The sequence below is a fragment of the Theropithecus gelada genome, chromosome 16 (genome assembly GCF_003255815.1).
Source record: "Theropithecus gelada isolate Dixy chromosome 16, Tgel_1.0, whole genome shotgun sequence".
Taxonomy (NCBI): Eukaryota; Metazoa; Chordata; class Mammalia; order Primates; family Cercopithecidae; genus Theropithecus; species Theropithecus gelada.
The window spans coordinates 32,695,164-32,718,027 of record NC_037684.1 but is presented as its reverse complement, the minus strand read 5'-3'; the positions used below and the strand labels follow the sequence as shown (position 1 = coordinate 32,718,027).

The window sequence follows — 22,864 nt, the reverse complement described above, 5'->3', positions numbered from 1 at the left end:
TACAGGTGTGCACTACCATGCCTGGCTAATTTTAATTTTTCTGTAGACACAGGGTCTCACTATGTTGCCCAGGCTGGTCCCAAACACCTGGCTTCAAGCAATCCTCACTTTGGCCTCCCAAAGTGCTGGGATTACAGGCGTGAGCCACCACACCTGGCCTAAAAATCTTTATAATTTTCTTTTCCTCTCTTTTTTTTTTTTTTTGACAAAGTCTCACTCTGTCGCCCAGGCTGGAGTGCAGTGGCATGATCTCGACTCACTGCCACCTCTGCCTCACAGGCTCAAGCAATTCTCTTGCCTCAGCCTCCCAAGTAGCTGGGATTACAGGCATGCACCACCACGCCCAGCTAATTTTTGTATTTTTAGTAGAGACGGGGTTTCACTATATTGGCCAGGCTGGTCTCGAACTCCTGATCCACCCACTCGGCCTCCCAGAGTGCTGGGATTACAGGCGTGAGCCACCGTGCCTGGCTAAAATCTTTATGATTTTCCATCTCCCATGGATTAAAGTTCAGATTCCTTAATACAGTATTCAAGGACCTTCAGTAATTAGAACCCCCAAGCTTTCCTTTCCCACCTTGCGCCTCAGTCCACCCCTTTAAGCACTCTGCTATGCTGAGTCAACTACTTGTCCTTCCCCACCTCTGTGTTCCTTTGCTGCTCTCATGTATTCTCTATGCCTAAAAACCCTTTCATTCTCTAACAAAAGGCAACTTGAACATGAGTTCAAGTGCAACCCATGTTTGAATCTTAGTTTTGCCATTCGTTGGCTGTGTAAATGTGGGCAATTCACCTAAAACTCTTGTGCCGCAGTTCTGTGTTTATAAAATGGGCATTAATAGTACTTATTTCCTAAGGTTGTTATGAGGAACAATGATAGATGACTTTGATAATCTGTATATTTTTCAAGGTATGCTTTACTGTCTCTGCTGCGGTTACGTGTGTTCATGTCTTAACTCTTTCTGGGCTGTTTGTTAAGGCTCCTTGATGGCTATCTTTGGAGTTTTTAAAATATTTTATTTTTTATAGTTTTAAAATAGAGACGAGGTCTCACTGTATTGCCTAGGCTAGTCTCAAATACCTGAGCTCAAGCCGTCCTCCTTCCTCAGCCTCCCAAAGGGCTGGGATTACAGGCGTGAGCCACTGTATCTGGCCTGATGGTTATCTTTGTATCCTTTATCAACACAGTGCTTTGAACAGAGTAAATACTTATTGAAAACTTGAGTGAAATGTGACTTAATATTTGGCCTCACAGAATACACCAGTAATACAGCACTCACTCACCTGAGGACAGTGGGAGAATAGAAGGGTAAGTAGAAGACTGGGTTAAGTATTCATTCTAGCAAATACATTAATCACATGCCTCCCATGTACTTGACACTGGGAATTCAGCAATGAAGAAGGCTCAGACCAAAGTCTAGGCTTTTAGCTTCCTGTCCTATAAAGGATAAGATTCTTAGCTCTATGCTGAGGTAGTAAATTATGAGGGGACTTCAAAATGGCACAGGGTGGTTGAGCAGGATACAGCAATGGTTAAGTTTGGTCGGAAAATAGAAATCAAAAGGAAAATGTGGCTATGATTACCCCTAGCAGACCTCTTGAATCTCCTTCCTGAGAACCTGCTTTTTTGGGAAGGCATGAGTGCCAGTAAGACTTGGCACTCCTCCTCTTCCGCTTACCCAGAGAAAATGACTTTGCCTTTCTGCTCAAAACTCATCCCTTCACTTTGTCACCCTATATTTGCATCTTCCATCCTTAGTGTGTGTTTCCGTCCAGTCGTTCGGCAATACACGTACTACATGTTGGACTCTTGGGTAGTCTCTAGGGCTGTAGCAAGGAGCCTTGCTCCCAAGGGACTCATTTACATAATCCTGTGAACAGACCATGAGTAAACAGTGTGCTCAATACTGTGCCTATGTGTGTTAGCCCATGCGGCCAGCCTGAGGAGTCAGGGAAGGCTCCCCTAGGCAAAGACCCCAACCAGAATCAAGTCTTAATGGTTAGACAAGAGCTCCATCACCCAAAAAGGATTGAGGGCCTACCTTCAACTGAACAGCTAATGCATAATCTCAGAACCTGGGAGTCAAAATGCCCTGGAATAACTCCACTTTATCCCCAATATCCTTGCCACCTAGACCAAGGTCCGTTCACCACCCTGTCCCCAGCACTGACTGCACTGCTGTGGCCACACTAAAACTTGGCTCAAGACAGACAAGTGAGGAAGCTGCTGCGCCAGTATGGCTGGTTGAGGCCGCCCAAGGTCCTAGGAGGAAGCGGGTAAATGCCGTATCCAAAAAGACACAGCAGCCTCAGGTTTTATCAGAGGGCAGCAGCTTCCTTCTCCTTCCCCAACCTCTGGCTAAGTCACAAAGCACCACAGCTGTACAGCCAGATGGGGGAAGGGAGGAGATTAGAACTGTAGGCTAGAGTAGACAGGTATGGACCAGTTCACAATCACAGTATCCCAAGCAGAAAGTGATGGTGGCTTGGACTAGCATGGTGGTATTAGAGATGGGGTAAAGATTCAAGAGACATCGTTGATAGGCAGAACCAATAGGACTTGGTAATAAACTATTCTCAGGAAAAGGGAGGACTCATGGCTTTCAGCCATGAGCATCCAGCCATGAGCATGGCCTCACCCACTTCCTGACAATTCTAGCCACCATGAGTCCAGGGGCTATAGCCCTTTGCTCTGCCCATTGCTCAGCAAGTTACTTGGGGTTGCAGTTTGATAAGAAAAGACTTCCTGTGGAGGAATCTGAAGGGAAGAAGGAGGAGCTGGTCCATTCCTGCCTGGGAGGTTGTGGAAGAAGGAAGATGGCCAGAGCTTTGTGTCCACTGCAAGCCCTCTGGCTTCTGGAGTGGGTGCTGCTGCTCTTGGGACCTTGTGCTGCCCCTCCAGCCTGGGCCTTGAACCTGGACCCAGTGCATCTCACCTTCTATGCAGGCCCCAATGGCAGCCACTTTGGATTTTCACTGGACTTCCACAAGGACAGCCATGGGAGGTGAGCTATGAGGGAAGTTTGGGTATTGGGAAAGAGCAGGACCCCTCCCCATCACTGCTTCTGGGGGCTTCAAGTTTCCCACTTGTTATGGCAGTTGAGCAAGGTGACTTGTGGGGCCTATTCAGGTTGATTTCTTGTCAAGAATGCTGAGGTCTGGGGGACTGGCTCAGGTGAAGGTGTAAGGGCAGGGCACAGGTGTGGTGATGGGCACTGAAACTATAGCAAGAACCAAGGGAAGACAAGAGTTGATGCTTTATTTTTTCCCCAAGGGTCAGTTGTATGAACCACACCACCCTCAACACCTTGAAATGTGGAGAGGAGGCTGGGCATGGTGACTCACGCCTGTAATCCCAGCACTTTGGGAGGCCAAGGCGGGTGGATCACCTGAGGTCGAGAGTTCAAGACCAGCCTGACCAACATGGAGAGACCTCGTCTCTACTAAAAAAAGAAAAAAAAAAAAAATTAGCTGGGCATGGTGGCGCATTCCTGTAATCCCAGTTGCTCGGGAGGCTGAGGCAGGAGAATCATTTGAACCCGAGAGGCAGAGGTTGTGGTGAGCTGAGATCGCGCCATTGCACTCCAGCCTAGGCGAAACTCTGTGAAAGAAAGAAAGAAAGAAAAAGAAAGAAAGAAAGAAAGAAAGAGAGAGAGAGAGAGAGAGAGAGAGAGAGAGAGAAAGAAAGAAAGAAAGAAAGAAAGAAAGAAAGAAAGAAAGAAAGAAAGAAAGAAAGAAAGAAAGAAAGAAAGAAGAAAGAAACGTGGAGAGGAGCACATGTCCTAAAATTGATTTGCAGAACTAAAGTTGTCTACCCTCCCCAATCTTGCATTTCTATTCCATTTCCCTCATCTCCACCAACATTATAAATTTTTGAAAAGAAGCAATAGGTCATTAATGGTTAGTATTGATCAGGCTTCAGAATCAAGAGTGCCCAAGATTAGAGTCTTGGCTCCTCTTCATAGTGTGTACCCTGAGCTACTTACCGTGAGAGACACAGTGCCCACCAGCTTCAGGGGGTGGCAATGGGTGGCAATGGCAGATAGCCTTCAAGTGTCAGCCACTTAGGGGATTTCCCCTGCTGAAGACAGCCAGTTCACTCAAAGTCCCCTCCCAAGGTGGCCCACATCCAGTGAGTGAATAATGAGAAGTGGGCGAGTGGGGAGAGTGGAGGCGGGGGATGGGGAGGCATTTGATAAGGGTCCAGCCCTCTTTCCCTCTTTCATCAACTCTAACAATTCTTTTTTTTTCTTTTTTTTTTTTTTTTTTTTTGAGACGGGGTTTGGCTCTTGTTGCCCAGGCTGGAGTACGATAGTGCAATCTCCGGCTCACCACAACCTCCACCTTCCAGGTTCAAGCAATTCTCTTGCCTCAGCCTCCCGAGTAGCTGGGATTACAGGCATGTGCCACCACACCCGGTTAATTTTGTATTTTTAGTAGAGATGGGGTTTCTGTCAGGGTAGTCTCAAACTCCCAACCTCAGGTAATCCGCCTGCCTTGGCCTCCCAAAGTGCTGGGATTACAGGCATGAGCCACCACGCCGGGCCTTTTTTTTTCTTGTTTTCTTTTGAGACAGAATTTTGCTCTTATTGCCCAGGCTGCAGTGCAATGGCACGATCTCAGCTCACTGCAACCTCCGCCTCCCGGGTTCAAACGATTTTCCTGTCTCAGCCTCCCGAGTAGCTGGGATTACAGGTGCATGCCACCATGCCTGGCTAATTTTTGTATTTTTAGTAGAGACGGGGTTTCACTATGTTAGCCAGGCTGGTCTCGAACTCCTGACCTCAGGTGATTCGCCCGCCTCAGCCTCCCAAAGTGCTGGGATTACAGGTGTGAGCCACCGCGCCCGGCCAACTCTGACAATTTTGAAAGGTCATTCTAGCTCCAGAGCTTGTGGGTGTTGGCGAATGCTGTCATTGGGCCTGAATCAGCTCAACTCCTTCCTGTGCCCACTCCTGCTTATCTCCCCTCCTATAAGTAGTGATCCCATTGGCACTACTTAAACATTCTGCGGTTAAAAAAAATTATAGACCAGACACAGAGGCTCACGCCTGTAATCCCTTAGCCTCCCAAAGTGCTGGGATTACAGGTGTGAGCCACCATGACTGGCCTATAAAAAAATGTTTTTTGGCCGGGCGCGGTGGCTCAAGCCTGTAATCCCAGCACTTTGGGAGGCCGAGACGGGCGGATCACGAGGTCAGGAGATTGAGACCATCCTGGCTAACACGGTGAAACCCCGTCTCTACTAAAAAATACAAAAAACTAGCCAGGTGAAGTGGCGGGCGCCTGTAGTCCCAGCTACTCGGGAGGCTGAGGCAGGAGAATGACTTTAACCTGGGAGGCGGAGCTTGCAGCGAGCTGAGATCCGACCACTGCACTCCAGCCTGGGCAACAGAGCGAGACTCCGTCTCAAAAAAAAAAAAAAATGCTTTTTAATTAGCTAGGCATGGTGTTGCACACCCACAGTTCCAGCTACTTGGGTGGCTGAGGGGAGAGGATTGCTTGAGCCCTGAAGATCAAGGCTACAGTGAGCTGTGATCGTGCTACTGCACTCCAGCTGGGCAACAGAATGAGACCTGGTCTCAAAACAACAAAATTATTTTTTAAAATTATAGCATTGTTTCAAGAGCATTTGTTATGTATTTGGCTGGGACCATGCTAACCATTACTCGTATTTATTACATTTACTCCTGACCGTTTTTTGTTGTTGTTGTTGTTTTTTGTTTTTTGTTTTTTTTTGAGACGGAGTCTTGCTCTGTCGCCCAGTCTGGAGTGCAGTGGCCGGATCTCAGCTCACTGCAAGCTCCGCCTCCCAGGTTTACGCCATTCTCCTGTCTCAGCCTCCCGAGTAGCTGGGACTACAGGCCCCCGCCACCTCGCCCGGCTAGTTTTTTGTATTTTTTAGTAGAGACGGGGTTTCACCGTGCTAGCCAGGATGGTCTTGATCTCCTGACCTCGTGATCCGCCCGTCTCGGCCTCCCAAAGTGCTGGGATTACAGGCTTGAGCCACCGCGCCCGGCCTACTCCTGACCGTTTTGATTGGTTGTGAAAAAGTCATTGGTTGTGAAATTGGTATTCCTATTTCACAAATGGCAGAATTGTGATTTAAACCTAGATCTGCTAGGGTCCTCATCTCTATCAGCACACACACTCCAGCCCCACTTCAGAGGTACCTTCTACCTTCCCTCATTAAAACCAGCTTTCAAGAGGGGATCTGGGCCCAGCGCGATGGCTCACGCCTGTAATCCCAGCACTTTGGGGGGCCAAGGCGGGCGGATCACGAGGTCAGAAGATTGAGACCATCCTGGCTAACATGGTGAAACCCCGTCTCTACTAAAAATACAAAAAATTAGCCGGGCGTGGTGGCGGGCGCCTGTAGTCCCAGCTACTCGGGAGGCTGAGGCAGGAGAATGGCGTGAACCCGGAAGGCGGAGCTTGCAGTGAGCCGAGATCCGGCCACTGCACTCCAGCCTGGGCGACAGAGCGAGACTGCGAGACTGCATCTCAAAAAAAAAAAAAAAAAAAGAGGGGATCTGGTAACAGTCAAGACAGGCATTCTAGGGAGCATGTGAACCTCTGGTTCTTGTTATGGGTGGAAGGATGGAGATGTTGTACAGAATTTAGGTCTTTTTCAGCAAAGATCTCAAACCCCTTATAGTCCCAGCTTTACTCTCAACTCACTGGGTTACTTTACGCACGTGATTGCCCGCGCTGAGAGTCAGTTTCACTGTCCATAAGATGAAGTACACCTCGATGGTCTGTGAGGTGTCATTGAGGAAAGATGGTCCGGTGCCCCCATGCCACATCGCCTTCCGGGCAGTGCTCCCAGCGCCGGCGCCAGGGTCTGGGATACGCTGGAATCTGCGCGGCGCTCACCCAGCTTTCCTATGCAGAGTGGCCATCGTGGTGGGCGCCCCACGGACGCTGGGTCCCAGCCAGGAGGAGACGGGCGGCGTGTTCCTGTGCCCCTGGAGGGCCGAGGGCGGCCAGTGCCCCTCGCTACTCTTTGACCTCCGTGAGTCCCAGGCAAGGAGAGCAAGGGTGGGGCCAGAGGGACGTGGACTGCCGGGCTTCAGCCCTCCACCCCTTCTTGTGCCTTCCAGGTGATGAGACCCGAAATGTAGGCTCCCAAACTTTACAAACCTTCAAGGCCCGCCAAGGACTAGGGGCGTCGGTCGTCAGCTGGAGCGACGTCATTGTGGTGGGCCCCGCGGTACAGGGCACCGGGAACAGTCGGGGGCAGGGACACGCGGGGCCGGCAGGAGCCCAAATCTCGCGCCCTTCCCCACTCTCCTGTGGCCTTTCTCCAGGCCTGCGCCCCCTGGCAGCACTGGAACGTCCTAGAAAAGACCGAGGAGGCTGAGAAGACGCCCGTAGGCAGCTGCTTTTTGGCTCAGCCAGAGAGCGGCCGCCGCGCCGAGTACTCCCCCTGTCGCGGGAACACTCTGAGCCGCATTTACGTGGAACATAATTTTAGTAAGCGCCTTCGACGACCTGGCCCCGCCCACTCGCGACGACTTAGTCCCGCCCCCATCGGATCCCGCCCCCAGCGCCGCAGCGGTTGCTTTGGATCTGGCCTAGCCCCAGGGCCCAGCCGACTCCAGGCCCCGCCCCTGTAGGATCCCACCAGCCCTCCTCCGGGCGCTCGCGCACCTCCCTCCAGCCCTGCGCTGACCCCTCCTCCTTGTCTCCCTCAGGCTCGGACAAGCGTTACTGTGAAGCGGGCTTCAGCTCCGTGGTCACTCAGGCAAGTAGGGAGCAAAAGCGGACGGGGGCGACTCCCAAACAGGGACCCCTCTCACCCTCAGGGCTTCCCTTCCAGGCCGGGGAGCTGGTGCTTGGGGCTCCTGGAGGCTATTATTTCTTAGGTACGTGCCCATCCGTATACCTCCCTCCCTTCTCGCGGCCCGGGGAGACCCCTGGGGTTTGGGCCCCACACCCGCTGTCCCTCCGGCCCTAGGTCTCCTGGCCCAGGCTCCAATTGCGGATATTTTCTCGAGTTACCGCCCAGGCATCCTTTTGTGGCACGTGTCCTCCCAGAGCTTCTCCTTCGACTCCAGCAACCCAGAGTACTTCGACGGCTACTGGGGTAACACCTCCCTTCCAGACTTCCAGCACCCCAAGGGTCACCGCTCACCGCAGACGGTCAGGTCTTGCCCCTGCGGGAGCCTCCATGCCCACCCCTGCCGGCCGGCCCACCGCCTAAGTCGCTCCCGCCCTCAGCTCCTGCGGCTTCCCCGCAGACCGCCCACCTCCCATGCGCCCACCGCTCCCTTCCACCGCGTACTCGTAGTGCAGTCTGGGGCAGGGCTTGGCCCCTCGAAGGCCTCCGTTTTTCCATCTGCACAAGACAGAGCTGGGGCTGAGTGGCCTTAATCTCCTCCTTCCTTGCCCTCCTTTCCCTCCCTGCCTCCTCCCCCGGGAAAGACTAATTTGCGCCCGTGTCCTCAGGGTACTCGGTGGCCGTGGGCGAGTTCGACGGGGATCTCAACACTACAGGCAAGAAATCCACTTAGGGCGGGAGTTGGGGAGCCCAGCCCGGGGAGGAGCGCCGTCCTGGAATCTCCCCTGTGTAGGGAAATCTTCCCGCACATAAATCTTCCCTGGGGGCAGAACGGGGAGCGGGAAGTGGGTAGGGTCTAAGGCTCTCATTCCCTGAGCCTGGCTCTCCCTTTCGCCAGAGTATGTCGTCGGTGCCCCCACTTGGAGCTGGACGCTGGGAGCGGTAAGTGCCCCCACCAACTGGGCATCCCGAAGCCCCTTATCCCAGTCCTCAGGCTGACAACCCCTGAGCCCCCCACACACACACACCAAACCGCCCTTTCTCACCTGGAGTGGGAGGCTGCTTTGGGTACAAGAATGATGCTCTCCCCTTCGCTGTCCGTGCAGGTGGAAATTTTGGGCTCCTACTTCCAGAGGCTGCACCGGCTACATGGAGAGCAGGTGGGGGCCAGGTCCCAGTGGGAGTGGCTGGGTGGAGGGGTAACTGAGACTTCAGAATATTTCACGGGAGGTGAGGGCCCATTTCTTAGAGAGGATGCTGGTCCAGCGACCTGAATGATGGTGCTCCTCATCTTGCAGATGGCTTCGTATTTTGGGCATTCAGTGGCTGTCACTGACGTCAACGGGGATGGGTGAGGAGGGATATGCCCCACCCCTACCCAGTTGGGTCCCAAATTACCAGAGCTGCCCTCTGTCTCTCTTTCCTAGCCCCTCCTCTCACCTTACGTGTTCACCGGGGGAACAGGAGAGCAAGGGTGGGGGAGATTTGGCCCTAGCCCCAACATCCCCCTGGTCCAGTCCCATATAACCACTCATCTGGCCCACAGGAGGCATGACCTGCTGGTGGGCGCTCCACTGTATATGGAGAGCCGGGCAGACCGAAAACTGGCCGAAGTGGGGCGTGTGTATTTGTTCCTGCAGCCGCGAGGCCCCCACACGCTGGGTGCCCCCAGCCTCCTGCTGACTGGCACACAGCTCTATGGGCGATTCGGCTCTGCCATCGCACCCCTGGGCGACCTCGACCAGGATGGCTACAATGGTGAGGGAAGAGAGGAGCCCTACTAGGTGCAGAGGAGTTAACAGACACACAAAAAGCATGGAGTTGGCCTGAGGGCAGCCAGAACCAGGATGGGTTTTAAGCATATAAGTATGTAGCTTAGACACCTGGGGTGCTAAGTGGAGAGCAGATGGGAGAGATGAAGGAGACTAATTAGGATGTGTTTGCCTTAATCCGGGCAAGAGACAATGACCACCTGGATGTGGATTTTGGCGGTGGAGTTAGAGATGGGAGTGACTTCACAGATATTTAGGACTTGGATTCTTAGGACTTGGTGGGAGACTGGATGTGGGGCCAGGGGAGAGATTGGAGTTGGGTGCCTGTGATGCCCTCCACTGCCTGGAACTCAGGCCGTGCAGCAGGTGCTGGGGAGAGGTGGGAGATCAGCAGTTCAGCTCTGGACCTGTTGAGCTTGAAGGGCTTGGGTGCTTTAGGCAGAAATATCCAAAGAACAGTGGGAGTGGCTTTCCCCGCTTCCACAAGATCGATCTGAATGGGAGACAGGGGTTTGGGGAAAGTGGATGAGGTCCCGGGACCTGTGAAATTAGAAGAGGCCCAGGATAGAGCCCTGGGGAGCAAAAGCATTTAGGTGACTCATACAGGAGGTGAGTCTGAGGAAGAGACGGAGAAGTGTCCAGAAAGGGAGGAGGGAACCCAGTGGGTGTGATGGCCAGGGACTCAAGGAAGAGCATGTGTTAAAAAGCATGTGCAGGAGGAAGTGGGTGCTGCAGCTCCTGATGCTGCTGCAAGGTACAATTTGATGGGGCTGGAGAAATATCCATGGGCTTTAGCAAGAAGAGGGTGCCGGGCACGGTGGCTCATGCCTGTAATCCCAGCTACTTGGGAAATTGAGGCAGGAGAATCTCTGGAACCCAGGAAGTAGAGGTTGCACTGAGCTGAGATTGTGCCACTACTGCACTCCAGCATGGGTGACAGAGCAAGACTCCATGTCAGCGAAAGAAAGAAAGAAAGAGAGAAAGAGAAAGAGAGTGAGAGAGAGAAAAGAAAGAAAGAAAAAGAGGGGAGGAGGTTATTGGTGACAGTGACATAAATTGATTCAGGTCAAGGTAGGGTCGAAAGCCAGAATACAATTGGGTAAGGTATGAATGGAGGTGAAAAATTGGAGGCAGCTAATGTAAACAGCTCTTTCAACGGGTTTGTGGTAAAAAGGAATTTGAGGAATAGAAAGAAAAAATAAAAGGACATGTTTGACTATGAGAGGAAAAAGAGAAAAGGTGATTATGGAAAAGAGATGAGGGTCAAGGGAAGATTATTTCAATGTGGAAGAACATGGAGTAGGTTGAAAATGATGTTGTGGGGAAATGGGGGGATGAGCCAGCAGAGAGTCCCTGTGATGCCTCAGGGGGTGGGAAGATGACTGGCCCAGTGTCAGGGTAAAGGAGGGAAACCTCTTCCAGGGTCAAATGGGGAAGCGGGAAGAAAGTCAGTATGGGATTATAGCATAACAGTGGGCTGCTTCTCTTCCTGAAGTAAGGGATTATGTCACCTGCTGAAGGACATGACGGGGCTGGGAGCTTGATGGAATGGAGAGGTTAGAAATAGATGCTAGATGGCCAGGCACGGTGGCTCACACCCGGAATCCCAGCACTTTGGGAGGCCGAGGCAGGAGGATCACTTGAGCCTAAGAGTTTGAGATCAGCCTGGGCAACACAGGGATATCTTGTCTCTATAAAAATTTTTTAAAATTAGCTGGGCATGGTGGTTGTAGTCTCAACTGCTTGGGAAGCTGAGGTGGGAGGACTGCCTTAGCCCAGAAGGTTGAGGCTGCAGTAAGCCATGGTTGCACCACTGCACTCCAGCCTGAATGACAGAGCAAGACTGTCTTAAAAATAAAAAAATGTTAAAAGGTGGCTCACACCTGTAATCCCAGCACTTTGGGAGCCCAAAGTGAGCAGATCACTTGAGGTCAGGAGTTCGAGACCAGCCTGGCCAATGTGGTGAAACCCTGTTTCTACTAAAAATACAAAAATTAGCCGAGCATGGTGGTAGGCGTCTGTAATCCCAGCTACTAGAGAGGCTGAGGCACAAGAATCACTTTAACGGGGGAGGCACAGGTTGCAGTGAGCCGAGATCGCACCACTGCACTCCAGCCTGGACAACAGAGCAAGGCTCTATCTCAAATAATAATAATAATAAATTTAGAAAAAGGAATAATGATGCTTAATTTTCAGGATATATTTTCCTCAATAGACAGTGAGAGTTGTCACTGTTTTTATAGCAATCCTACTTGGCAGGTCCCTCTCCCACCTGATTGTCAACTCCTGGAGGGTAAGGCAGTGCCTCCTTCACCTACCCTTTGTACCCCTTTCCCGGTCTCCTGGGATGTGCCCAGAGAAGCTCAGGAAAGCTTTACAGTCATCTAGGGAGGCTGCATAACAATCAGCCACTCCCTTTCTGTTACTCTTCCAGACATTGCAGTGGCTGCCCCCTACGGGGGTCCCAGTGGCCGGGGCCAAGTGCTGGTGTTCCTGGGTCAGAGTGAGGGGCTGAGTTCACGTCCCTCCCAGGTCCTGGACAGCCCCTTCCCCACAGGCTCTGCCTTTGGCTTCTCCCTTCGAGGTGCTGTAGACATCGATGACAACGGATACCCAGGTGCCCTGGACTGCCTCCAGTTAGAAATGCCCAAGAAAGGCCCTTGGACTTTTGCTGGAAGTGCCGAGAGACACAGCCAGGGGCTCATGGCTGGCCTGGTGTCCCACTGTGGACTGCCGGAGGGGCTGGGTGAAACCTCCAGTGGGGGAGGTGGTGTGGGGAAACCCCTGGGAAGATGAGATGAGGATCCCACGCCCTCTCTAATGGCCAATTCTGACCCCTTCCTCGATGTCTGTAGACCTGATTGTGGGAGCTTACGGGGCCAACCAGGTGGCTGTGTACAGGTAAGCGCTGGCTCCAGGGGCAGGATGGGGAAGGTCCCATGCCATCAGAGGAGGCCAGGCCAGGAGGAGCCACAGTGGCAAGCCTACCCCATCACCCCATCCCATCAGAGCTCAGCCAGTGGTGAAGGCCTCTGTCCAGCTACTGGTACAAGATTCACTGAATCCTGCTGTGAAGAGCTGTGTCCTACCCCAGACCAAGACACCCGTGAGCTGGTGAGGAGGCAGAGGGCATGGGCCTTGAAGGATCTGGGACCTCAGAAAGGCCCCAACCCCTGAGCCCCACTTACGTCTTTGCAGCTTCAAAATCCAGATGTGTGTTGGAGCCACTGGGCACAACATTCCTCAGAAGCTGTGTGAGTGGCATGAAGGGGATAGGAGGGAGGTGGGCTTGGACTCCCCCGGAGGCTGGCCAGGGAGGTCCTGACTCTTCTGCTTGCCCTGCCAGCCCTAAATGCCGAGCTGCAGTTGGACCGGCAGAAGCCCCGCCAGGGCCGGCGGGTGCTGCTGCTGGGCTCTCAACAGGCAGGCACCACCCTGAACCTGGATCTGGGCGGAAAGCACAGCCCCATCTGCCACACCACCATGGCCTTCCTTCGAGTATGCCCAGGCAGGGGATTGGCAGGGCTGGGCGAGTAGAACACACCCACTGCACTTGTTCTTCCAGCCCCGGGGCACTGAGCTGGGTGCTGTGAGTCCGGGGGTAGTCAGGACACGGTGCCTACTGGCCAGAAGGTGGGATGTGTATGGCAGCAAGATGGCCTGACTCTTGCCCCCGTCCTAGGATGAGGCAGAATTCCGGGACAAGCTGAGCCCCATTGTGCTCAGCCTCAATGTGTCCCTGCCGCCCACGGAGGCTGGAATGGCCCCTGCTGTCGTGCTGCATGGAGACACCCATGTGCAGGAGCAGGTAGGGACAGGTGTGGACAGGCAAGGGAGGTGCAGGACCCCTGACAACAAGTCAAGATTAGAGTTAGTGCCAAGATGCAATGTGAACCCCAAAACCTTGATGTGATTGCAAACCGTAATGAAAACCTCAAACTCCGGCCAGTCGCGGTGGCTCACACCTGTAAAAGCCAGCACTTTGGGAGACTGAGGTGGGCGGATTGCCTGAGGTCAGGAGTTGGAGACTGACCTGGCCAACATGGTGAAACCCCATCTCTACTAAAAATACAAAAAAATTAGCTAGGCATGGTGATGCACACCTGTAATTCCAGCTAATTGGGAGGCTGAGGCAGGAGAATCACTTGAACCTGGGAGGCAGAGGTTGCAGTAATTGTGCCACAGCACTCCAGCCTGGGTGACAGAGCGAGACTCTGTCTCAAAAAAAAAAAAAAAAAAAAAAAAAAAAAGGCCGGGAGCAGTGGCTCATGTCTGTAATGCCAGCACTTTGGGAGGCTGGGAGGCCGAGGTGGGCAGATCACGAGGTCAGGAGATCGAGACCATCCTGGCTAACACGGTGAAACCCCATGTCTACTAAAAATACACACACAAAAAATTAGCCAGGTGTGGTGGTGGGCGCCCGTAGTCCCAGCTACTCGGGAGGCTGAAGCAGGAGAATGACGTGAACCAGGGAGGCAGAGCTTGCAGTGAGCCAAGATTGTGCCACTGCACTCCAGCCTGGGCGACAGAGCAAGACTCTGTCTCCAAAAAAATAAAATAAACACCTAACAATCCCAGTATCCTCTAAGCTCTAATGTAAATTGATAAACCCTGACATTGTCTCAAACCTCCAAATAAACCCCAGAGCCCCATCTCCAAACTCCTTTTCATCCTCAGATCTTCTTACTCCCTAAGCCCCTATGTGAACCCAAAGCCCACTGTTTTCCTCACCCTGATGTAATCCCCAAACCTCACACGTCCCCAGCTTACCCACACACCCCAATGTGTCCCCCTAGACACGAATCGTCCTGGACTGCGGGGAAGATGACGTGTGTGTGCCCCAGCTTCAGCTCACTGCCAGCGTGTGAGGAGGCCTCCCACTCCGCCCGATCCTGGCCCTTTCTGCCTGTCATACCTGCTCCCCACCTGAGTCCCCTCTCTTCCCACATCCTGGGCCCAGACCCAAGCCATCTGGCTTCACTCCTCTTTCCCCACAGGACAGGCTCCCCGCTCCTAGTTGGGGCAGATAATGTCCTGGAGCTGCAGATGGACACAGCCAACGAGGGCGAGGGAGCCTATGAAGCAGAGCTGGCCGTGCACCTGCCCCAGGGGGCCCACTACATGCGGGCCCGAAGCAACGTTGAGGTACAGCCCCCACCCTGGGAACAGTACACAGGACCTGGGAGTCGCTGGAGCCTTGGCTCTCTCGTCTCCCTCCCTGAAAGTCTCTCTTCTCTTCTGCTTTGCTGTCAAAGATGTAATTTTTTATTTTTTATTTGAAAGAGGAATACTTGCTAATGGCACAGAATTCCAGAACTCTATTACAAAAACCAGAAAAACAAAAAAGGCTTAGGAACCAAATGTTAACAGGAACCTCTGTTAACATTTGGAGGATTTCCTTCCAGTCTTTTTTTCAATATTGACTGGCACTCACATAAGTCTATATTTATTTTTTATGTTGTTAATGTAGTTTATAATAATGGGGTCATACTCTAATGCTTTGTGTTTTTTATTTCCAAAATGAAAATGCATAAAAAGTAATAGTGCTACAGCAATACACACACTAGCATGTGACAGTCCCTTGAGATCCCACCCCAAGAAACCCCCCTCCCTACCTTGGCACATAAATCTTTCCAGACCTTCCAAGGGAGCTTAAATATATATATATATGACGCTGATGCTCTGTAATTTCTTTCTTGAAACTGCTCTCCTGAAGGGCTTTGAGAGACTCATCTGTAACCAGAAGAAAGAGAATGAGACCAGGGTGGTGCTGTGTGAGCTGGGCAATCCCATGAAGAAGAACACCCAGGTGAGGCTGCTGGGTCGTGGTGCCGGGTCTCCACCAGTGGCTCGTGAACAACCAGATTTTAGGGGTGAGGTTTTAGAACCGCATAGTTCTGGGCCAGAATCTTGGACCTCACACTCCCTCGCCCCATGTGCTTGGGTGAGTGACTTTCCCTCTCTGAGCCCCTTTACCCAGTGGGCTTCCAGGTAAAATAGATATAATAATGGTGGCCTGGCGCAGTGGCTCACGCCTGTAATCCCAGCACACTGGTAGGCCGAGATGGGTGGATCATGAGGTCGGGAGTTCAAGACCAGCCAGGACAACATAGCGAAACCCCATCTCTACTAAAAATACAAAAATTACCTGGGCATGGTGACACACGCCTATAGTCCCAGCTCCTCAGGAGGCTGAGGCAGGAAAATCACTTGAACCTGAGAGGTGGAGGTTGCAGTGAGCCGAGATCATGCCACTGCACTCCAGCCTGGGTGACAGAGCGAGACTCCATCTCAGAAAAAAGAAAGAAAAGAAAGAATAATGGTGATCTTGAAGGGTGAAGACTGGAGGCCACATTCAGGGCAGGGCTGTCCGAAGTGGAGCATTTGGGCAGTGACCTTGACCCTCCTCATCTCCCAGATAGGAATTGTGATGTTGGTGAGCGTGGGGAATCTGGAAGAGGCTGGGGAGTCTGTGTCCTTCCAGCTGCAGATCCGGAGGTACTGACCCAGCAAGCGTGCCTACCCACCACCCTTCCCCTGTCTGACCCCCGTGCAGAGCCCCTCAGCTCCCTTCCATACAAAAGGGTCTTTTGAGGCCAGGTACGGTGGTTCACACCTGTAATCCCAGCACTTTGCAAGGCCAAGGCAGGCGGATCACTGGAGGTCAGGAGTTGGAGACCAACCTGGCCAACATGGTGAAACCCCATCTCTACTAAAAATATAAAAATTAGCTGGGTGTGGTGGTGTGCACCTACAATCCCAGCTATTCAGGAGGCTGAGGCAGGAGAATAGCTTGAACTGAACCTGGGAGGTGGAGGTTGCAGTGAGCTGAGATTGGGCCCCTGCACTCCAGCCTTCCAGCCTGGGTGACAGAGCGAGACTCCGTCTCAAAAAAAAAAAAAAAAAAAAAAAAGGTCTTTGAAGAAGCCTAGTTCCCTTTCTTCCTCAGAGACTTACATCTGAGTCTGGGAGCCGTAGAGGACGTTCTTTCCCAGGCCTAACTTCAGTGTGGCATGCTGTTTGTATAATTAGCTTTCTCTGAACTCTCTAAAATTCTGGCCTCACCCTCAGAGAGTCACTGGGCTGGTGTCCCTGGCCCTGTTTCTCCTCATCCCCTCCCCTCTAGCAAGAACAGCCAGAATCCAAACAGCAAGATTGTGCTGCTGGATGTGCCAGTCCGGGCAGAGGCCCAAGTGGAGCTGCGAGGGTGAGAGGCCAGGGGTGGAGAATGGAGGTGGTATTCAGGGCTCTCAACTCCAGGGGGCGCTGGGGAACCCCACAGGCCAGTCAGGGCATCACACTCTCTCTGGGGGTCTTGGGCACCTGCAGGAACTCCTTTCCAGCCTCCCTGGTGGTGGCTGCAGAAGAAGGTGACAGGGAGCAGAACAGCTTGGACAGCCGGGGACCCAAAGTGGAGCACACCTATGAGGTAGGGAGGAGCCTCGCGTCCCGGGCTGGGGTGAGCGAGTCCTCAGAACTCCGGGTGAGGGGCTGAGCTCCCCGCACCCTGCCACCACCACCCCTCCAGCTCCACAACAATGGCCCTGGGACTGTGAATGGCCTTCACCTCAGCATCCACCTCCCGGGGCAGTCCCAGCACTCCGACCTGCTCTACATCCTGGATATACAGCCCCAGGGGGGCCTTCAGTGCTTCCCACAGCCTCCTGTCAACCCCCTCAAGGTGAGAGCTGGGTGGAAGAAAGAGCTGTGAAGGGGGCCCCAGACCAACCACCGGGGCACCTCTGTGGGCTGGGGTTCGGCAGATACCTGGGCCTGACCACTCCTTTGCCTTACCAGGTGGACTGGGGGCTGCCCACACCCAGCCCCTCCCCCGTTCACCCGGCCCACCACAAGCGGGATCGCAGACAGATCTTCCTGCCAGAGCCCGAGCAGCCCTCGAGGCTTCAGGATCCAGTTCTCGTAGTGAGCAGGCTCTCTGGTCTCCAGTGGGGCCTCCCCGGGGCCCAAGGGGCAGAGGGGATGGGAGGAGGGAAGGGGTCCGGGTGTGCTGTGGGCCTCTGTGGGCCACACTTGGTCCCACGGAGCACTTCAACATGGAGGAGCACACTGGCTTGTGTCTGGGATGAGCTGAAAGACACCTGCACTTTTTTAAAGCTTCCCAGTACGTTAAGGAACATAAAATAATGCCAAAGCAAGGTTATCATAGCTCTGGGCATTGCGTGCTGGGGTATGACCCTCCCTGCATCTCTGGGACTATGTGAGCAAGCCCGTGGAGAGCCAGCATCCGAAGCTTGGATCCAAGGCCCTTCCTGATGGGGAAGCCACCGCTCCCTGAACCCCCAGCCCCCTCTGCGTTGGGTCCTGGGGGTAAGGGCCGGGGGGGTGATGGGGCGATGGGCCAGGACGGGCTGGGAACTGACAACGCCTCCCCTCAGAGCTGCGACTCGGCGCCCTGTACTGTGGTGCAGTGTGACCTGCAGGAGATGGCGCGCGGGCAGCGGGCCATGGTCACGGTGCTGGCTTTCCTGTGGCTGCCCAGCCTCCACCAGGTGGGGCGGGCCGTAGGGTGGCAGGGCAGGGCCTTCTAGGCGGGGACCACTTTGCTCTGGGAGGGGCGGGGTTTGGTGTGGGAAGGCAGGAAGAGAGGGAAGGCAAGGTTTACTTTGGGGGATTGCAGGGGATTAGGCCAGAGGCAGGGCTTCCCCGCCGGGAGTGTGGGACCCAGACTCCTGCAACCAATAGGACTCGTGTGGGTGTTTATGGCTTTCAACCCCAACCTGTCCAGAGGCCACTGGATCAGTTTGTGCTGCAGTCACAGGCATGGTTCAACGTGTCCTCCCTCCCCTATGCCGTGCCCCCGCTCAGCCTGCCACGAGGGGAAGCTCAGGTGAGTGTGGGGGGCTGGAGCAGAGACCAGTCCTGCAGGACCCATTGTCCCCAGTCAGTGACCAGTCAGGAAGGTCTGAGGGGTGGTATGGGTGGGTGGCATGGCTGGAGGTCACCAGCCTGAGGTTTGAGTCTTTATGAAAGGCAGGTGTCTGCCGGGTGTGGTGGCTTATGCCTGTAATCCCAGCACTTTGGGAAGCTGAGGCAGGTGGATTATGAAGTCAAGAGATTGAGACCATCCTGGCCAACATGGTGAAACCCTGTATCTACTAAAAATACAAAAATTAGTTGGGCGTGGTGGCACGCACCTGTAGTCCCAGCTACTCGAGAAGCTGAGTAAGGAGAATCTCTTGAACCCAGGAGGTGGAGGTTGCAGTGAGTGGAGATCACGCCACTGCACTCTAGCCTGGTGACAGAGTGAGACTCCATCTCAAAAAAAAGAAAGAAAGAAAGAAAGAAAGGCAGGTGTCAAGGTGACTGAGAAGACACGTGGGTTTGCCCCCAGGTGCGGACACAGCTGCTTCGGGCCTTGGAGGAGAGGGCCATTCCAATCTGGTGGGTGCTGGTGGGTGTGCTGGGCGGCCTGCTGCTGCTCACCATCCTGGTCCTGGCCATGTGGAAGGTGAGGTGTGAAGGACAGTGGAATCTCCAGTGGGGCACAGGCTTGGCCCCGCCTTGCCTCACAGGGAGTCAAGGAGAGATGGTGGCCCACCCAAGTGGGTAATCCAGGGACCAGGGATCTATGTCTCCATTATTAGAATGTCATTCTCGGCCCAGTGGGGTGGCTCACACCTGTAATCCCAGCACTTTGGGAGGCCAAGGCAGGTAGATCACCTGAGGTCAAGAGTTCGAGACCAGCCTGGCCAAAATGGTGAAACCCCATTTCTACTAAAAATACCAAAATTAGTCAGGCGTGGTGACACATGCCTGTAATCTCAGCTACTCGGGAGGCTGAGGCAGTAGAGGCGGAGGTTGCGGTGAGCCAAGATCACGCCACTGCACTCCAGCTTGGGCAACAGAGCGAGCCTCCATCTCCAAAAAAGAAAGAAAGAAAGAAATAGAATGTATTTCTCTAGTAGAGCAAAAAAGGTAAAACAAACACACAAACCCAAAAAATGTCATTCTCCTGGGAACACTTCCAGGTACATACTACTGGAAAGGATAGCACCTGAAATTCTGGGGCCTTTAGACACCCCTGCCACCGGAAAGAATCAGAGGATATAGAGGGTATATAGGGTGTAAGTTCTGCCTTCAGGAATTCCTGGCTGGTCTTGAGGACAAGACGCACTTCCTCCTAGCTCTGCCCTTCCCCTTGAGTGAGGCAAGAGGTCCAAGGACTGGTTTAGACCCTATTCCTCGCTTCCTATGTGGCCCTGGAGGGTCACTCGCTCCTCTGCACCTGGAGAAGTCTCAAGTACACTGAAGGGAAGACATAGTGCTTTCAGGGAAAACCACACACTAGACCCACAATAATCGAACACATACCATCATATGCTCGAGTCACGTAGACACAAACTTCAGTATAAGAAAAATTCCAGGCTGGGTGCGGTGGCTCACTCCTGTAATCCCAGCACTTTAGGAGGCCGAGGCAGACGGATCACAAGGTCAGGAGTTGGAGACCAGCCTGACCAACATGGTGAAACCCCGTCTCTACTAAAAATACAAAAATTAGCCAGGCATGGTGGCGCATGCCTGTAGTCCCAGCAACTCAGGAGGCTGAGGCAGGAGAATCACTTGAACCAGGGAGGCAGAGGTTGCAGTGAGCCAAGATTGCGGCACTGCACTCCAGCCTGGGCAACAGAGTGAGATTTCATCTCAAAAATAAAATAAAATAAAATAAAAATTCCAGATGGGGGCCAGGTGCGGTGGAGCACTTGAGGCCAGGAGTTTGGGACAACATAGTGAGACTCCATCTCTACAAAAAAGTTTTTTTAAAAAAAATTAGTCAGGTGTGGTAGTCCACACCTGTAGTCCCAGCTGCTTGGGAGGCTAAGAGGTAAGAGGATTGCCTGGGCAACAGAGAAAGACCCTGTCTCTAAAAATAAAATAGAAAAATTCAGAGGCCAGGCACAGTGGCTTATGCCTGTAAATCCCAGCACACTGGGAGGCTGAGGCAGGCAGATTACCTGAGGTCAGGAGTTTGAGACCAGCCTGGCCAACAGGGTGAAACCCCATCTCTACTAAAAATTAGCTGGGCGTGGTGGCACACACCTGTAAACCCAGCTACTTGGGAGGCTGAGGCATGAGGCATTTTTTTGAACCCGGGAGGTGGAGGCTGCATTGAGCCGAGATCGAGCCACTACATTACAGCCTGGGTGACAGAGTGAGACTCCATGTAAAAAAAGAAAAAAAAAAAAAAAAAAAAAACTCAGGGGAGAAGAAACAAAAACCCAACCATTTGTTCTATGCATTATCTGTAAATGTCAAAAGGCATCCATTTGTGAGTACCGTGGGGTTCGTGTTCTGTGCTGGTCCAGGGAGGCGCTCGTAGCTAGCATACTTCCTCACACGTGCTCTGGGGCTGACAGATCATCTCTATACCCTGACCTTGGCCCCCGTGTACCCCCAGGTCGGCTTCTTCAAGCGGAACCGGCCACCCCTGGAAGAAGATGATGAAGAGGGGGAGTGATGGTGCAGCCTATACTGTTCTAGCAGGAGGGTTGGGCATGCTACCTGCACCACCCCTTCTCCAATGAGTTGCCTCCAAGCTTTGGGTTGGAGCTGTTCCATGGGGTCCTCTTGGTGTCATTTCCCTCCCAACAGAGCTGGGTCACCCCCTCCTGCTGCCTAATAAAGAGACTGAGCCCTGATGCCGAGCATGCTGCCTCCTTTTGGGGCCAGAGGAGAGAGGACCAAAGAAATGTTTTGGACAGGGACCTAGGGCTGGTGGAAGTGTGAACAGAGAAGGTCTCTGCCAGGGCAAAGTGTGCAAATCACTGTCTTTGGGGAGTGTCAGGGAGTGCAGAGTTGGGGTGGCAGGTATAAGAAAAGAGGGAGAGCCAGGCGCAGTGGCTCCTGCCTGTAATCCCACTAGTTTGGGAGGCCGAGGTGGGCGGATCACCTGAGGTTGAGAGTTCGAGACCAGCCTTACCAACATGGAGAAACCCCATCTCTACTAAAAATATGAAATAAGCTGGGCCTGGTGGCGCATGCCTGTAATCCCAGCTAGTTGGGAGGCTGAGGCAGGAGAATCGCTTGAATATAGGAGGCAGAGTTTGCAGTGAGCCAAGATTGCGCCATTGTACTCCAGCCTGGGCAACAAGAGCGAAACTCCAGTCTCAAAGGGAAAAAAAAAAAAAAAAGAAGAAAGGGTGGCAGGGCCTCAAGGAAGACCAGAGAGGGATGAACATGTCTAAGGGCAGGATGGGATGGGAGGGCAGCTGATGGGGTGGGAGCATCAGAGAAGGCAGGCTGTGTCCTTGGTGGGCAGCTTTATTTATTTAATTCATTTTTTATTTTTGAGACAGAATCTCACTCTTGCCCAAGCTGAAGTGCAATGGCATAATCTTGGCTCACTGCAACCTTCGCCTCAGAGGTTTAAGCAATTCTCCTGCCTCTGCCTCCTGAGTAGCTGGGACTACAGGAGCACACCACCACAGCTGGTTAATTTTCATATTTTTAGTAGAGAAGGGATTTCACCATGTTGGTCAGGCTGGTCTTGAACTCCTGGCCTCAGGTGATCCACCACCTCGGCCTCCCAAAGTGCTGGGATTATAGGCGTGAACCACGGCGCCCAGCCAGGGCAGCTTTAAATAGCATATTTGTTACAATTTTGGAAGGGTAAACTTCACAATGACCTGAGGTGTGGAAAAACAACATGCTCTCCCTGCCTTTCTGTCAAAAAAGGCCTTTAAAGCTGTTTGGAGTGAGAAGGGGCAGAGGGAGGCTGGCTCAGCTGTTGCCTCAGGAAGGCAGCATCATGCCAGGGAAGAGAGAGCGAGCATTGCTCCCTGGCTACCCACCAAGAAGAGCCTTTAGCCAGGAAAGAAGATGAGGATGGAAGACAGCTCTCCAGCTGTGGTGAGTACAGCTGAGAGGCAGAGGTAGGGAGGTCTCCCTGGAGTCCTGAGGGATTTGTTCATTCCTGGGTTCAATAAATATTTATTGGTCAGGCATGGTGGCTCATGCCTGTAATCCTAGCACTTTGGGAGGCTGAGGCAGGAGGATCACTTGAGCCCAGGAGTTTTGGGCTGCAGTGAGCTATGATCGTGCCACTGCACTCCAGCCTGAGCAACAGAGAAAGACTCTGTCTCTGAAAAAATAACCGGGTGAGGTGGCTCATGCCTGTAATCCCAGCACTTTGGGAGGCCGAGGTGGGCAGATCACCTGAGGTGAGGAGTTCAAGACCAGCCTGGCCAACATGGTGAAATCTCGTCTGTACTAAAAATGCAAAAAAATTAGCTGGCCATGGTAGCAGGCGCCTGTAATCCCAGCTACTTGGGAGGCTAAGGCTGGAGAATCA

The 22,864-nt window shown here is 53.0% G+C and overlaps 1 protein-coding gene across 1 annotated transcript; it reads left to right on the top strand.

Moving 5' to 3' along the window:
- The first annotated feature begins 2,661 nt into the window (after nt 1-2,661).
- Nucleotides 2,662-21,212, top strand: ITGA2B (integrin subunit alpha 2b). Its single transcript, XM_025362045.1, has 30 exons — nt 2,662-3,005; nt 6,894-7,015; nt 7,104-7,201; nt 7,311-7,476; nt 7,698-7,747; nt 7,823-7,868; nt 7,961-8,089; nt 8,452-8,499; nt 8,682-8,725; nt 8,890-8,943; nt 9,082-9,134; nt 9,330-9,541; nt 11,990-12,172; nt 12,411-12,456; nt 12,565-12,669; nt 12,754-12,809; nt 12,902-13,053; nt 13,238-13,363; nt 14,352-14,419; nt 14,553-14,700; nt 15,272-15,364; nt 15,974-16,053; nt 16,682-16,762; nt 16,885-16,984; nt 17,084-17,236; nt 17,353-17,478; nt 17,952-18,065; nt 18,302-18,403; nt 18,908-19,024; nt 20,972-21,212. Exons 1-30 carry the CDS (start codon nt 2,665-2,667, stop codon nt 21,029-21,031), a joined length of 3,273 nt encoding a protein of 1,090 aa, XP_025217830.1. The 5' UTR covers nt 2,662-2,664; the 3' UTR covers nt 21,032-21,212.
- The last annotated feature ends 1,652 nt before the right edge of the window (nt 21,213-22,864 follow it).

Coding starts and splice junctions, on each gene's coding strand:
- ITGA2B (XM_025362045.1), top strand. CDS start 2,665: ATGAGTCCAGGGGCTATAGCCCTTTGCTCTGCCCATTGCTCAGCAAGT. Junction 3,006..6,893: donor CACAAGGACAGCCATGGGAG/GTGAGCTATGAG, acceptor TTTCCTATGCAG/AGTGGCCATCGTGGTGGGCG. Junction 13,054..13,237: donor CCACCATGGCCTTCCTTCGA/GTATGCCCAGGC, acceptor CCCCCGTCCTAG/GATGAGGCAGAATTCCGGGA.